Source organism: Salvelinus sp. IW2-2015, linkage group LG16 (assembly GCF_002910315.2).
Source record: "Salvelinus sp. IW2-2015 linkage group LG16, ASM291031v2, whole genome shotgun sequence".
Taxonomy (NCBI): domain Eukaryota; kingdom Metazoa; phylum Chordata; class Actinopteri; order Salmoniformes; family Salmonidae; genus Salvelinus; species Salvelinus sp. IW2-2015.
The window spans coordinates 39,279,522-39,293,429 of record NC_036856.1 but is presented as its reverse complement, the minus strand read 5'-3'; the positions used below and the strand labels follow the sequence as shown (position 1 = coordinate 39,293,429).

Sequence of the window (13,908 nt, the reverse complement as noted above, 5' to 3'; positions counted from 1 at the left end):
GATGCAGTACAGTAGTTATTTAAACAGAGCCAGTTTGTCCTGACAGTACAGTAGTTATTTAACCAGAGCCAGTTGTGCCTGACAGTACAGTAGTTATTTAACCAGAGCCAGTGTTGCCTGACAGTACAGTAGTTATTTAACCAGAGCCAGTTTGTCCTGACAGTACAGTAGTTATTTAACCAGAGCCAGTTTGTCCTGACAGTACAGTAGTTATTTAACCAGAGCCAGTTTGTCCTGACAGTACAATAGTTATTTAACCAGAGCCAGTTTGTCCTGACAGTACAGTAGTTATTTAACCAGAGCCAGTTTGTCCTGACAGTACAGTAGTTATTTAACCAGACCAGTTTGTCCTGACAGTACAGTAGTTATTTAACCAGAGCCAGTTTGTCCTGACATACAGTGTTATTTAACCAGAGCCAGTTTGTCCTGACAGTACAGTAGTTATTTAACCAGAGCCAGTTTGTCCTGACAGTACAGTAGTTATTTAACCAGAGCCAGTACAGTAGTTATTTAACCAGAGCCAGACATTTAGTTATTTAACCAGACCAGTACAATTAGTTATTTAACCAGAGCCAGTACAGTAGTTATTTAACCAGAGCCAGTTTGTCCTGACAGTACAGTAGTTATTTAACCAGAGCCAGTACATTTAGTTATTTTAACCAGAGCCAGTTACATTTAGTTATTTAACCAGAGCCAGTACATTTAGTTATTTAACCAGAGCCAGTACATTTAATGGAGAATAGGAACACTTGCAGGAATTTAAGGTGTGTGTGTTTATACCTAATGTCACTTCCCTTCCGTGCACATTCACATCCACACACACACAAACAGTAACACACTGCAGTAGTTTCCACTTCTGGATTCTTCGATATACACCGTTCATCCCTCCCTTCCTCTCAACTCTCTAAGAGTCCTGGCTGGTCCACCCAAGATTAGAATAGGGAGGGGGGGTGGGGGGTCATGCTAGAGAGAGTATGATGAACAGGGAAACACACACTCACACTACAGCTGCTAATGTAATACAACGACAAACAGAGCCAGGGCAACACTGAGCAGCATGCTTAGTATGGCTACTGCAGTTAACCACTCAGTCAGCATTTTGCTTCTGACACACTTCTCTGCAGAGCCTTATTCTGAATATAGTTCTGTAGAGCAGTAGGAGCGCTAGTGTAGACAGTATAGCACTGTGCTTTAGTCAGGGAGAACTCTATTTGCAGCACACTTCACTGGGCCCATTTTAAGGGATATCACTATTTATTTTTAGCATGCAAATGTACTAGTTTCCATCAAAGTGTTCAAAGTACACACAACATTTTATAGTGTTTTTCCCCCATTATTTATAGTTTATTTMGACAATGTATAACAAAAACATAAGTCTCAGAAACTGAGAAAAGATGTGTTGCACTAGATAACAGCTCATTTACATTTGTAGTTCCCAAAGAGAGATATTGATTGCATTTTGAGAGTGCTGTAATCTGACAGTGATGTCATGGTTTCTCACCTGAGAAAAAGAAGTTGTGAAGGTTTTCCAGGGATTGCTGCAGATTTCGAGGGACGATGTTGCCAAAGACAGAGATCCAGTGTTTCTTGAAACACTGCAGAAGGTCTTCAAGAGTCCAGGGCGGTTTCAGATATACGATCTATCGTTTCCAAACAAAAATGTAGGTTACAAAATGATAGCCAACATCTGATCACTTTACGTAGTTCAAGCTTCCTCTCTGTATATACACTCCCATCCATGTCTCTGGACACTGAGGGACATCTTTTGGGGGGGGGGGGGCTGAAGAGATAGAATGTTCATATTAGGTGACAGTAGAGAATGTCATCTTTATTTGACAGTATTTTCATATATATTATTACACGCAATGACTACATCTTGTGACTATAAAAACTTGCACTTGTTTCAGAATATGTTTTGCCCAATAGGAATTTATTGGTGAATGTCTTATTGGTGAATGTCTTGTGCCATTTTAGAGTCACTTTTATTGCTAAATTGTTGGGACCACTGCAAAAAATATGACACCCACCKCCTCACTACCCTTTCTACTACTGCTGAAAAAGGTCAGAGGGGAAACACTGAGCACAATTRCACATCTACAAATCTGCTCAATACTTTCAGAGGCCAAGGCATCCCGATTCTCCACACTTTTCCTGAAGTGTGCACTTGCACCCTCCCCATCATGGATTGAAAAGCATGGGACTGGGGTAGGCAACGGCTGGAGGGAGTTTCCATCATAGTAAAATCTATGACAGGGATTGTGATCAGCCGATTGGCTGATTTGGAATTGACCAGAAGATTGTGGAGTTTACCTCTGTCCACAGTTCTTCATAGGCTGCCTTCATCTCAATCTCCAGCACCTGAGACAGCGCTTCTTTCAGACAGTCCTCCAGTACTGACACACAGCTGCTCAGCTCCCGGGCCTCTTCTGTAGCCTTCTTTCTCTTCTCTTCCATTTCTCTCTCTTTCCCTCCATCGCTCCTGCTCTGTTCCTTCTGCTGCCGGCCTGGGAAGGGGCTGGGTTTCTGGTGGTCACGGGTCTGGCTCGGGGTGCGGATGAGGGTTTGTGTCTGTGTGCTGACAGGGGTCTGTGTGTGGGGTTGGGTGGGGGTCAGGTTGTGGACACCAGGCGTTTTGAGCCTGTCTACCACCTCCARCAGGTCAGCCTTACCGAAGGCCTTCACCCCACTCAGCAAGGCCTTACTACACAGGTTCTTATCATTACTGTGGACACACACACACACAATCAAATCAACCAGTCAGAAAGAAAGATATTGCTACAAATGCACGTCACACCAAGTGAGACAGAGTGTGAGAGTGTGAGTGTGTGTGCGACCAGACAGTGTGAGACCGCTTGTAAAGGAAGTCTTAGTGAAATGAAGAAGTGAATACTGATGACAAGCAGTATCACTTTCAAACAGCACCATATCACATACAGAACTATCTCCAGACAGGCACGCACACACACACTGTCAAACCTTTCCTGCATGTATCTGCAGAGGAAAGACAGGCAGACACACTGCAGCAGGAGGGTGGGAGTGGACTCACGTGCAAAGGATGAGAGCACCCTCTGGGTAAAGACTCTGGTATTGCAGGCAGCACTGCAGCACTCTGTCGTCATTATTCTCAGCATTGAGTCCCTCTGTCAGAGAAAGAGCGAGAGAGAGAGAGAGAGAGAGAGAGGGGACAGGAGACATGCGTCATGACCATCACCTCAGCACTGAAGAGAGAGGTGAACCTGCTAGTTACTGCTGACAGGTAAAACAGAGTTTGGCAGAGGTTCTGCAGAAAGGGAGAGATTCTACTAGCAGGACTGCTCATCATTGAAACAAGTAGTTTTGTGATGCTGCGTGCACCGAGTTGAAATAGCACTGTGCTGCTATTGCCAGCAGGTGGCAGTCCAGAGGAACTATTGTTCAGTCCGTGCCAATGGAGGGAATACATAGGGGACTCACGGCTGCTCTGAGAGGCCTGCTGCATGGACTGGCCCCAGAGTCGAGGCTCCTGGCTCTTCAGGCAGGTGTAGATGTAATGAACGGCAGGTGTGGCCAGGTGGGCTACAGAGCTGGACAGCCTCTTCCTGTTCTTCAGAGAGTCTAGCTCCTGTAGTACCACCCAGGGTACGAGCACTGTGGGGAGACCTAGAGCTGAGGGAGGTGAGGGAGAGGAGGGGGAGATGGGGAGGTTGGAGGATGGCAGGAGAGGTGGGGAATAGGAGCAGGTTAGGAAGAAGGAGGAGGAGAGGTGGGGAAATAGGAGCAGGTGAGGAAGAAAGGGAGGAGGAGAAGGTGGGGGGTGGGGGAATAGGAGAAGGTTGAGGAAGAAAGGGAGAGAGAGGTGAAGGTGGGGATATTGGAGAAGGTTGAGGAAGAAAGGAGAGGTGGGGGAATAGGAGCAGGTTGAGGAAGAAGGGAGGAGGAGAGGGTGGGGGAATAGAGCAGTCTGAGGAAGAAGGGAGGAAGTAGACGGTGGGGAAATAGGGAGAAGGTTTGAGGAAGAAGGGAGAGGAGAGTGGGAGGTGGGGGAAATAGGAGAGGTATGAGGAAGAAGGAGAGGTGGGGGAATAGGAGACGGTTAGGAAGGGAGGAGGAGAAGGTGGGGAATAGGAAAGGTTGAGGGGGGGAAGGAAGGGAGAGGAGAGGTGGGGGAATAGGAGAAGGTTGAGGAAGAAGGAGGGAGGAGTAGTGGGGAGGTATGGTGGAAAGGAGAAGGTTGAGGAAGAAGGAGAGGTTGGGGGAAATAGGGAGGTTGAGGAAGAAGGGAGAGTGGTGGGAATAGGAGCAGGTTGAGGAAGAATGGAGGGGAGAGGTGGGGGAAAGGAGAAGGTTGAGGAAGAGGGAGGAGGAGAGGTGGGATAGGAGGCAAGGTTGAGGAAGAAGGGAGGAGGAGAGTGCGGGGAATAGGAGAAGGTTGGGAAGAAGGGAGGAGGAGAGGGTCGGGGAGGTGGGGAAGAGAGAAGGTAGAAAGAAAGGGAGAGGAGAGGTGTGGGGAATAGGAGAAGGTTGAGGAAGAAGGAAGAGGAAGGGGGAGTCGAAGAGAAGGTTGAGAGCAGGGAGAGGAGTGGATAGGCTGGAGAGGAGAGTGGGATAATCAGGAGAAGGTTGAGGAAGAAGGGAGGAGAGAGGTGAGTGGGAATGAGGAGAAGGATGAGGGGGATTAAGAAGGAGAAAGGGAGGAGAGGTGGGGAATAGAAGGGAAGGTTGAGGAAGAACGGGAGGAGGAGAGGTGGGGAATAGCGAGGAAGGTTGAGAAGAAGGGAGGAGGAGTCGCGAGAGGTGGGGGAAGTAGGAGAAGGTTGAGGAAGAGGGAGGAGGAGAGGTGGGGAATGGCGAGGGTGAAGGTTGAGGAAGAAGGGAGGAGGGGAATAGGGAGCAGGTTTGAGGAAGAAAGGGAAGGAGAGAGGTGGCGGGAAATAGAGCAGTGAGGAAGAATGAGCAGGTGGTGGAAATAGTGAGCAGGTGAGGAAGAAGGAGAGGTGGGGGAATAGGGAGAAGGTTTGAGGAAGAAGGAGGAGGAGAGGTGGGGAATAGGAGAAGGTTGTTGAGGAAAAGGGAGGAGGAGAGTGGGGAATAGGATGAAGGTTAGAAGAAGGAGAGGTGGGGAATAGGAGAAGGTGAGAAAGAAGGGAGGAGGAGACGGTGGTGGGAATAGGAGCAGGTGAGAAAAGAAGGGAGGAGGAGAAGTGGGAGAATAGGAGAAGGTATGAGAGAGGGAGGAGGAGGGGTGGTGGGAATAGGAGAAGGTTTGAGGAAGAAGGGAGAGAGAGGAGGTGGTGGAATAGGAGAAGGTTGAGAAGAAGGGAGGAGGGGAGATGGTGGGAATAGGAGAAGGTTGAGTGAAGAAGGAGGAGGGGAGGTGGGGGGAAATAGTGAGAATTGAGGAAGAAGGGAGTGAGGGGAGGTGGGGGTAATAGGAGAAGGTTTGAGGAAGAAGGAGGAGGGGATGGGGCGGAATAGGAGAAGGTGAGGAAGAAGGGAGGGGAGAGTGGGGGAATAGGAGAAGGTTGAGGAAGAAGGAGGAGGAGGGTGGGGAGGTGGCGGGAATAAAGAGAGAAGGTTGAGGAAGAAGGAGAAGGTGGGGGAAATAGGAGAAGTTGAGGAAGAAGGGAGGGGAAGGTGGGGGAAATAGGAGCAGGTTGAGAGAAGGGAGGAGCGAGACGGTGAGGTGCGGGCGAAATAGGTGAGAGCGTTGAGGAAGAAGGGAGGAGGAGAGGTGGTGGAATTAGAGAAGAAGGTGAGGAAGAAGGGAGGAGAGGAGGTGGGGGAATGGAGAAGGTTTGAGGAAAAGGGGGAGGAGAGGTGGGGGAATAGGGAGAAGGTTGAGGAAGAAGGAGGGAGGGGGAATAGGAGAAGGTTGAGGGAAGAAAGGGAGGAGGAGAGGTGGATGGGAATAGGAGAAGGGTTGAGGAAGAAGGGAGGAGGAAGAGGTTGGTCGGGAATAGGAGAAGGGTTGAGGAAGAAGGGAGGAGGCAGAGGTGGGGAGGTGGGGAATAGGAGAAAGGTTGAGAAGAGGAAAGGTGGGGGAATAGCGAGAAGGTTGAGGAAGAAAGGGAGGAAGAAGAGGTGGGGAAGTTAGGGAGGCAGGTTGCAGGAGAAGGGAGGAGGAGAGGAGGGAAGGTGGGGAATAGGGAGAAGGTTGAGGAAAGGAAGGAGGAGGGGAGAATAGGAGAAGGTTGAGGAAGAAGGGAGGAGGAGAGGGGATGGGAGTTGAGGGAAGGAGTAGGAGAGGGGAGAATAGACAGTTGAGGAAGAAGAGGGAGGAGGAAGGTGGGGATAGGAGAGTTGAGGAAGAAGAGGAGGGAGGTGGGGATAGGAGAAGCGTATGAGGAAGACAGGGAGGAGAGAGGTGGGCGGGGGAGTAGGAGAAGGCTTGAGGAGAAGGGAGAGGGTGGGGGGGAGGTGGGGGAATAGGAGAAGCGTTGAGGAGAAGGGAGGAGGAGAAGGCCTGGGATGGAGAAGGTTGAGAAGAAGGAGGAGAGAGGTGGGGAATGGTGAAAGCGTTGAGTGAACGAAGGAGGAGGGGGAGGTGGGGAATGAGCCGAGAAGGTTGAGGAAGAAAGGAGGAGGGGATGGTGGGGAGGTGGCGGGAATAGGAAGAGGTGAGGAAGAAGGGAGGGAGGAGAGGTGGGGGAATAGGAGAAGGTTGAGGAAGAAGGGAGGAGGAGAGGTGGGGGAATGGGAGAAGGTTGAGGAAGAAGGGAGGAGGGGAGGTGGGGGAATGGGAGAAGGTTGAGGAAGAAGGGAGGAGCAGGTTGATGAAGGAGAGAGTCGATCAAAAGGAGAACTGTATTCTATGAGTGATTGGAATTGGGGTAGTGGTATATATTTAATATAGTCATTTTTTAAAACAGTGTCCCTTCCACACACCTCCAAGGCCATGTGACCTCATCTTCTTGACAAAGTCTAGGTGACTGAGAAGGATGTTGGTGTCCAGGACAACGATCAGATCCTGCTGAAGATCCTCCTCTTTACCTACACAGGTGAGCAGAGAGCAGGGTTTTAATACTGAGTCCGTCCCCAATGGCCTTATGTGCATACTGAGGAGGAAGGCACTGACGGGACAAACCTAATGTCTTATACACCTTCTATTAAAACACTTGGGTCACGGCATAGTGCCTCTGTGTAATTGTTTGGCTTGTATGTGTGGAGGGGTTGTTAGTGGTGGTTCTCTCACTGAGTGTGAATGTGATACCCTCCTCTGATGGGTCGATGTCCATGCTGGTGAGTTCTCCATAGATCTCCACCACATTCAGCTCCAGCCTCTTCTCACTGCGGGCCAGATGGAGCTCCTCCACCAGCTGCATCTAGCACACACAGAGGATGTGTTTACACACACACACACACACTGAACGCAAGCTTACGGACACACACGTATCAATATTTGGTCATGATGTTGAGAAATCTACCTCTTGGTCATTATCATAGTCTTCTATATAGTCTTCAGGGGAAGTTGTTATGTTACAGGGTGGTGATGTCCTCTCTTGAGCTGAACTGGGCCGTAATTCTTTAGAAACTTTGGAAGATTCTGGAACCGTTTCACATTTGTGCTGCTTGTTTCTGTTCACAGCAGCAGACACACCGTCTTTGGAGTTCAAAGATTTGGACACACTCCTTGGTGTCCAAAGTTTGGACACACTCCTTGGTGTCCAAAGTTTGGACGCACTTCCTGTCTGGTGAGAAAGCCTAGAAGCAGGAGACACCACCTTCACTCTAGCACTGATGGGCTTATTGTCGTTATCATCCTCCTGGTCACCCCCCCAGATGGCTCGATTAACTGGCAGTGGCACAAGTTTGGACTTCTTTGGGATCTTAAAATTGAGAGGCAGCTGAGGTTTGGGTAGCGGCATCTGTACCTCGGCACACGTGGACTTAGATGTCGCTGATGTTTTGGACAGATCAGAGACATTCCCCTGCTTTTGGGTGGTAGATCTATGTCTTGCTGTGGTTGAGATTTTATCAAAGGTAGCGTTTTTAGCAGAGGTGGAGGACTGCTTTGTGGTGGTGTTGTTGTTGTTGTTAGAGGGAAGACTAAAGGATTTTGCTCCACTCTTGTCCCGTTTAGCCTTTAAAACATCCTCCTTTTCTTCTTCACATCTCCTCTTCACTAGCTTCCTCCTCTTCTCCCTCATCTCTTCAGCCAGTGACAGGGACAGTTGGGGGTCCTGGTAGCTCCTACCTTGGGAGGTGTGGTCCTTCCCAATGCCAGGCTTCTCCTCAGGTCTGGACCTCCTTTTCACCAGCGTCTTCCTCTGCTCCTTCAGCTGGGCCATGAGGGACCTGGGACTGGTCGTCAGTCTGCTCGAGGCTGTTTTGGAGGGGCTCTTGTCGGATGGCTTACTGGAGCTTCCCTGGGACGTAGGGATCTTCTCCACATTTTGGGACTGGGTCTTATTCGCGCTCAGACTGCTGACTGGTTTGGAAGAAACCCTGTCTGCGATCTTGACCCCGGTGGCAGCCGACCCATCCTGGCTGGGGCAACTCTTCCTCACAGAGCTGTCCTGAGGAAGGGTTGCAAGAGGACAGGCGTGTTTTCCCTCCGCTGCACCCTGCGAGGTTGTTTTCTCCAGTCTGTAAAGAGCTTTTTTGAAATCCCTGTCTTTCTTGTGACTGCTTCCTGCTGCACTATTCCCTGGGGTGGAGTGGCTAACTCTTTTCTCTCTCCCCCGTTTCTCCTCTGCAGAACAGCTGCCATGGTGCTTCCCCTCTGCACTACTGCGTTTCTTGGTGCCCCTTTCTTTCTGTGACGACTGCTAGATTCAAGACAAAACAACAACAAAAAACACTCATTTAGCCTTGGTTAACACTCCTAGTAAGAGATGTAAGAGAAGACTCTGAGGTCACAAATGTCAGCAAGCTCCTCACCTCACTGGAGGAAAAAGATAACTTATATGTCTCCTTCTCCTTCTTCTGCTTCTTCTTCTTCTTGGACTTCTTTGACATCTTGGTATAAAATTCCTGTTAAATAAGAGAAACCTATACAGAAAATTAACAAAATATCAGCTGAGATGTTCTCTTATAACAGAATCCTTCATTCAAAGACAAAAGACAAGACAGATCATCTCTGAATCRAACTTCCAATGGAGACTGGAGTCAATGTTTTGACCTCACAGAGATACTTCAAGGTCTCTCATTGGTTAGGTACTTACGCAATGTTCCCCTGAAACTCGCAGTGATACAATACAGTCTGAATGTAATTTGTGGAGAAGCAACATGAGGCTACGTGCTCAAATAGAGTTATGTGAATGTAGRTAGCTAACTGAATACATACCTAGTAAAATCAAGGTTGTTGAATATTTACTTCAACGTATATAGCTAAGTCAGCTATCTTAGAATGAACTGGCAGTTACAGTAGAGTTCCACAGTTGCTAACGTTAGGAGATCCTATCTAGGTTAGCGAGCTAGCAATTGTTCCAAATCAACATCATCACGTGTGATATACCCACGACACCCATAATGAACTTACTGAATGTGTGCACAACACTGGTTTTATCAAAATGTGAGAAACTTCCATTGACAAATGCATTTAAATGAGATACTAAGAAGGTTTGCTAAAGCCCTACAATCACGCTTACCTTGGGCTACTGAGCAGACCACTGTCACAAAACATCCGTACACGTCAGATTGAACGGAAACAGAGGTTCTGGAGGATCATGGGATGTGTAGTTTGTAGACTTACATATTTGACGGTTCAGAAATGTGAATTTTTATATCGTGGACAAAAGTTAATATGAAGGATAGTAGATTCTTCATAACATATTTCTCATGATTTGTTTAAAGGGCTAATCAGTTGAAACAATAGCAAATCGAACCTACCACTCTGTTTCGGTTAAAAGTTGAGGGATGAGGCTCGAGAAATGCAATCGTTCTCATATTCATAGACCAAGGTTGGTTGCAAGAATTGACCATCCATTATATTAATATTATAGTTTAACCATGTTTTGAGGCTATACAGTGTTTGTTTACATTTACTTTGTTTACCAACATTGGAGTAAAACAATGTAAATATTTTGGGTTGTGATAGGGTAAGACCGTTAAACTATGCTCATTAGGCATATATAAGCTATATTCCTAAAAAAATCTATAGGTACATATCATTAATGTATATCCAAAAATGTATGTAGCAACTGCTGATTGCCCCTTTAAGGATAATCAAGTGATTGCGTAGTAGTTTAATGTATATATTTAACCCAGACATCTTAGATGTCTTCATTTTGTTATACTATTCTATAATTGTTATCTCGTTGTTTCTTCAAATAATAAAAAGTGATTAAAATGAAAGTTTACGCAATTTGCGTAGGGGGAGTAAAAAGCATAGCCTGCGTATTTCTCTCTACTTTAGTAAAATGGCGGAGCTCAAGGAAGGAGACGCCGAACAACTACACCAGGAGGACGTCGATATAAAAGGTTCGAAAACTACGACTGTCTATATTTTAGTGAAAACCAAAGACAATATTAATTTATACACAATACAATATACATCCAGCATCCGTATTATGAGATAAATATGCCTTGATTTCGACTTTTTAACTGCTGAAGTAAATGAGGGCCTCACCACGGAGCTCCACCATGGGACCTAGTAGTAAATAATCTTGATAACAGGAAATAAGCTGCCGTGAAAAACGTAGRTATTACAAATAACGTACATATATCGAACTGTCTTCACATTGTGTTGATTAAATACTTCGATTTACATTTGTCCTCGTTTTATATATTACGTAGCAATGGTCTGGTCACGGAGCTCCGCAATAGGACCGTAGGGGTTGCAGCGGATCACAATTTCGAAACCCAACCTACGTACATCATCGCACCGCACATTTAATTCTGACAATCTATATTGTCGTCGTCCCCCCCCCCCCACCTTCCCCAAAGACAATTAAAATACGAAGGAAAATCATAGGAACTCTTTTTAGTCCAGTGCATGTTTCTCATTTAGAAACCAGGTACCTTTTAACATTGATGTTGCCTAGGAGGCTATGAGCATCACTAAGTTCTGTGACTCACAAATCTTGGAAAAACATTTAATTCATTATTTCCACTATACATATTGAAATTACTCTCTATGAATCATTTGGGGTATTGATATTCTGATCGATCCAGTCTAAACTTGTCCATTAGGTGGGGAGTCTCAGACAACACAGGTCCAGAAGAGAGACAGCCTGCTGGAGGATGATGCATCTTCAAGCCAGTAGTACTGTGGGGAAGACTGAGCACACAGGCAAGGGGACGATGCAAAACCATCAACCACAACAGCGGTAATAAAAACACTTCACTGTATATAGACCCAGAAATGAGTCCAGTACCATAATTATTTGAATGCATCAGTTGCCTTTGATTCTAGATGATGAGTATGAACATGAGTATAGGCTTTTGTTTAACGACCTTCCAACACTAATGGTTACAGATAGACACATCTCTATCCAGGACCAAACTAAGGGCCTGGAGGTGCTGACCGACTAAAGGAGGCAAGATAATCTTTCTTAAAAGTATTAGAAATTCTTCCCTCCTATGCTTTTTGTATTTACCCAGTTCAATCTCATTGCTCTATCTCTCTCTGTTTTCCACAGCTGGGAGGAAGGCGTTCCAGCTATGCCCTAGGAGAAGTTATAAGGCCGCCTACTAGCCACAAGCTAACACGCCACTCCAGAACCTCCACTGGAAGGTCTATGTGGAGTTTTGAAGGTACCATCATCATCATACAAAGATTATATTGCTATGCTTCTACTACAGTATGCACACACACCACACACACCACACACACACACACACACACACACCACCACACACACACACACACACACACACACACGATACGGTGTTGCTGTCTTCCACCTCTGAGTCTCACCGTTAGCACACGGCTTGGTTGACTCAGCTCTATTGTAGGTGTAACAGGTTTTTGATAGTGAGAGGATCAGTACTACCAAGTTCCATATGAATGGTAGTCAGAGCTATCCCACTGGGCACATATGTCAATTTAATGTCTATTCCACATCATTTAAGTGAACCATGTTTGCCAAGTAGGATGTATTTTATATTTAACTTTAGTTATTTAGGAGACTCTCTATCCAGAGCAACTTACAGGAGCAATTAGGGTTAAGGTGCCTTGCTCAAGGGCACATCTTTTTCACCTAGTTGGCTCGGAGATTCGAACCACGACCTTTTGGTTACTGGCCTAACACTCTAACTGCTAGACTACCTGCCAGATGTGAGCAGAAAGGCTTTAGGAAAGTCATTGAGTAAGTTGTGTAACTTGTATAGATTTTTGGCTCCTATTCCTAAGCAATCACTGGTAAAGATGTCATATTATTCACTGTCAGTCAGTGAAGTGTAACACTGGAGTAATGATACCGCAGGCTGCAGCAGTACAGTTATGGGAAGGTTTTCAAGGGATATGCATCAACTGAGTTACCGATGTTCCCTGATGATGACCACAATAACCTCTGACCCCCCCCTCACCCCACAGGTCGAAATGTGCATCTGTCACCTGCCTGCACGACAGCTGGCCCATCCCCAGCCCCAAGCGAACAGGTGAGACTCTGTCCATCACACCTATAACCAACACTAGAAATGACTGAGGGCCACTTTGTCTTTATTTTTTTGTCCAAATCAACTCTAATTGCATGAAAGTTACTGTATGAAGCATGGTACTATGGTGTGTGGTGTGGTTGTGTGTTGTGTGTCGTGTGTGTGTGTGTGTGTGTGTGTGTTACTGTATGAAGCATGGTACTATGATGACCGTGTGTGTAATGTGTTCTCGCCCAGGTTCCAGGCAGGCTGGTGGCACATTACCACTGTGTAGTGTGTTCAGTCACCATCGCCCGCAAGACGGACATGATCAGTCACCTGAAACGCCACGTCAACAAGGGAGAGACTGAGGCCAGCTACTCAGGCAGCTCTGATGTGCCCTTTGAGGAGCCAGGTGAACTCTCACCAACCTTAAGCGAAACACGAAACCAAAGTATCTGTATAGCACTTTGACAATAAATACATTTGATTGATTGATTTATACTAGGGGCAGCAGGTAGCCTKGTGGTTAGAGTGTTGGGCCAGTAACCAAAAGGTTGGTAGATCAAATCCCCGAGCTGACAAGGTAAAAATCTGTCGCTCTGCCCCTGAACAAGGTAGTTAACCCACTGTTCCTAGGCCGTCATTGTAAATAAGAATTTGTTCTTAACTGACTTGCCTAGTTAAATGTAAAAAAAAAAAAAAAAATGTAAATACTCAACCTTGACCAAAACACAAAACACAACCCTTCTATACACAGTTGGAAATGCAGATTGAAAATGTATTCTCCCACCTTTTTCTCATTGGTTGACAGCTCCGTCTGGACAGGCCTATGAGATAATGAAAGAGCTGGGGACCAATGTTCAGCTCATGCCCAACCATACGACCCCACAGAAGACTGACACCTACTTCAACCGCAAGATGAAGACCAACAGGTCAAACAATAACCTCTTCAACAATGTTACATTTGATTTGGTTTCGAAAAAGAACAGTGACTGACTGAAAGTGTTGGTGCGTGTGTGTGTGTGTTACAGGCAGCTAGTATTCTGTTCCCTGGCGGTCCTGGCTGAGGAGAGGAACCCGTTGGAGAGTCTGGATGCGTTTGGGGCCACAGGCATTATGGGACTCCAGTGGGCCAAGCACCTGCGGAACGCCGTCAAGGTGACCATAACCGACATCAATGAGGTGTGTGTCAAGATGATCCGCGAGAACTGCAACCTCAACCACATCCGGGTGGAGGGGTCGCGGGGGTCATCCCGGGTCCCTGACGGGGGGGTGGGGGACGTGGACGGGGTGCCCATCGCTACCGTGGAGGTCGCCAAGATGGATGCCAACGTTATCATGCACCTGAGGTCTTTTGACTACATGTGAGTAGGAGGAGATGGGGAGGGAACGTCTTATTGATGGGGG

General features: G+C 46.9%; 2 protein-coding genes and 1 long non-coding RNA gene across 6 annotated transcripts in view; 2 read left to right on the top strand and 1 right to left on the bottom strand.

The window, feature by feature from the left end:
* Positions 1–9,634, bottom strand: part of swt1 (SWT1 RNA endoribonuclease homolog) — a 43,108-nt gene extending 33,474 nt beyond the window's left edge. The window contains exons 1-9 of one of the 2 annotated variants that reach the window (XM_024003670.2): positions 9,570–9,634; positions 8,860–8,970; positions 7,404–8,747; positions 7,172–7,301; positions 6,865–6,969; positions 3,454–3,645; positions 3,047–3,140; positions 2,311–2,722; positions 1,502–1,640 (exon numbers count right to left, since the gene is read on the bottom strand). In XM_024003670.2, coding sequence (XP_023859438.2) covers positions 1,502–1,640; positions 2,311–2,722; positions 3,047–3,140; positions 3,454–3,645; positions 6,865–6,969; positions 7,172–7,301; positions 7,404–8,747; positions 8,860–8,937 — 2,494 coding nt within the window. In that variant the 5' untranslated portion in view covers positions 8,938–8,970; positions 9,570–9,634. Of the gene's footprint in view, positions 1–1,353; positions 1,641–2,310; positions 2,723–3,046; positions 3,141–3,453; positions 3,646–6,864; positions 6,970–7,171; positions 7,302–7,403; positions 8,748–8,859; positions 8,971–9,569 lie in introns of those variants that run through there. The other variant, XM_024003671.2, reaches the window with a different exon arrangement.
* LOC139028964 (uncharacterized) lies at positions 3,795–4,426 on the top strand. 3 transcript variants are annotated; one of them, XR_011481195.1, is made up of 5 exons: positions 3,795–3,835; positions 3,870–3,922; positions 4,011–4,053; positions 4,140–4,195; positions 4,360–4,426. It is a non-coding gene; the product is annotated as an uncharacterized lncRNA (long non-coding RNA). The 3 variants fall into 3 exon arrangements; XR_011481196.1 differs by lacking the exon at positions 4,360–4,426 and adding an exon at positions 4,265–4,312 and having other exon boundaries at positions 4,140–4,190; XR_011481197.1 differs by lacking the exon at positions 4,360–4,426 and adding an exon at positions 4,265–4,284 and having other exon boundaries at positions 4,140–4,227.
* A 3,124-nt stretch (positions 9,635–12,758) lies between the features above and the next one.
* Positions 12,759–13,908, top strand: part of trmt1l (tRNA methyltransferase 1-like) — a 9,981-nt gene continuing 8,831 nt past the window's right edge. Inside the window, exons 1-3 of the mRNA XM_024003677.2 lie at positions 12,759–12,913; positions 13,313–13,433; positions 13,533–13,865. Coding sequence (XP_023859445.1) covers positions 12,826–12,913; positions 13,313–13,433; positions 13,533–13,865 — 542 coding nt within the window. The 5' untranslated portion in view covers positions 12,759–12,825. The remainder of the gene's footprint in view (positions 12,914–13,312; positions 13,434–13,532; positions 13,866–13,908) is intronic.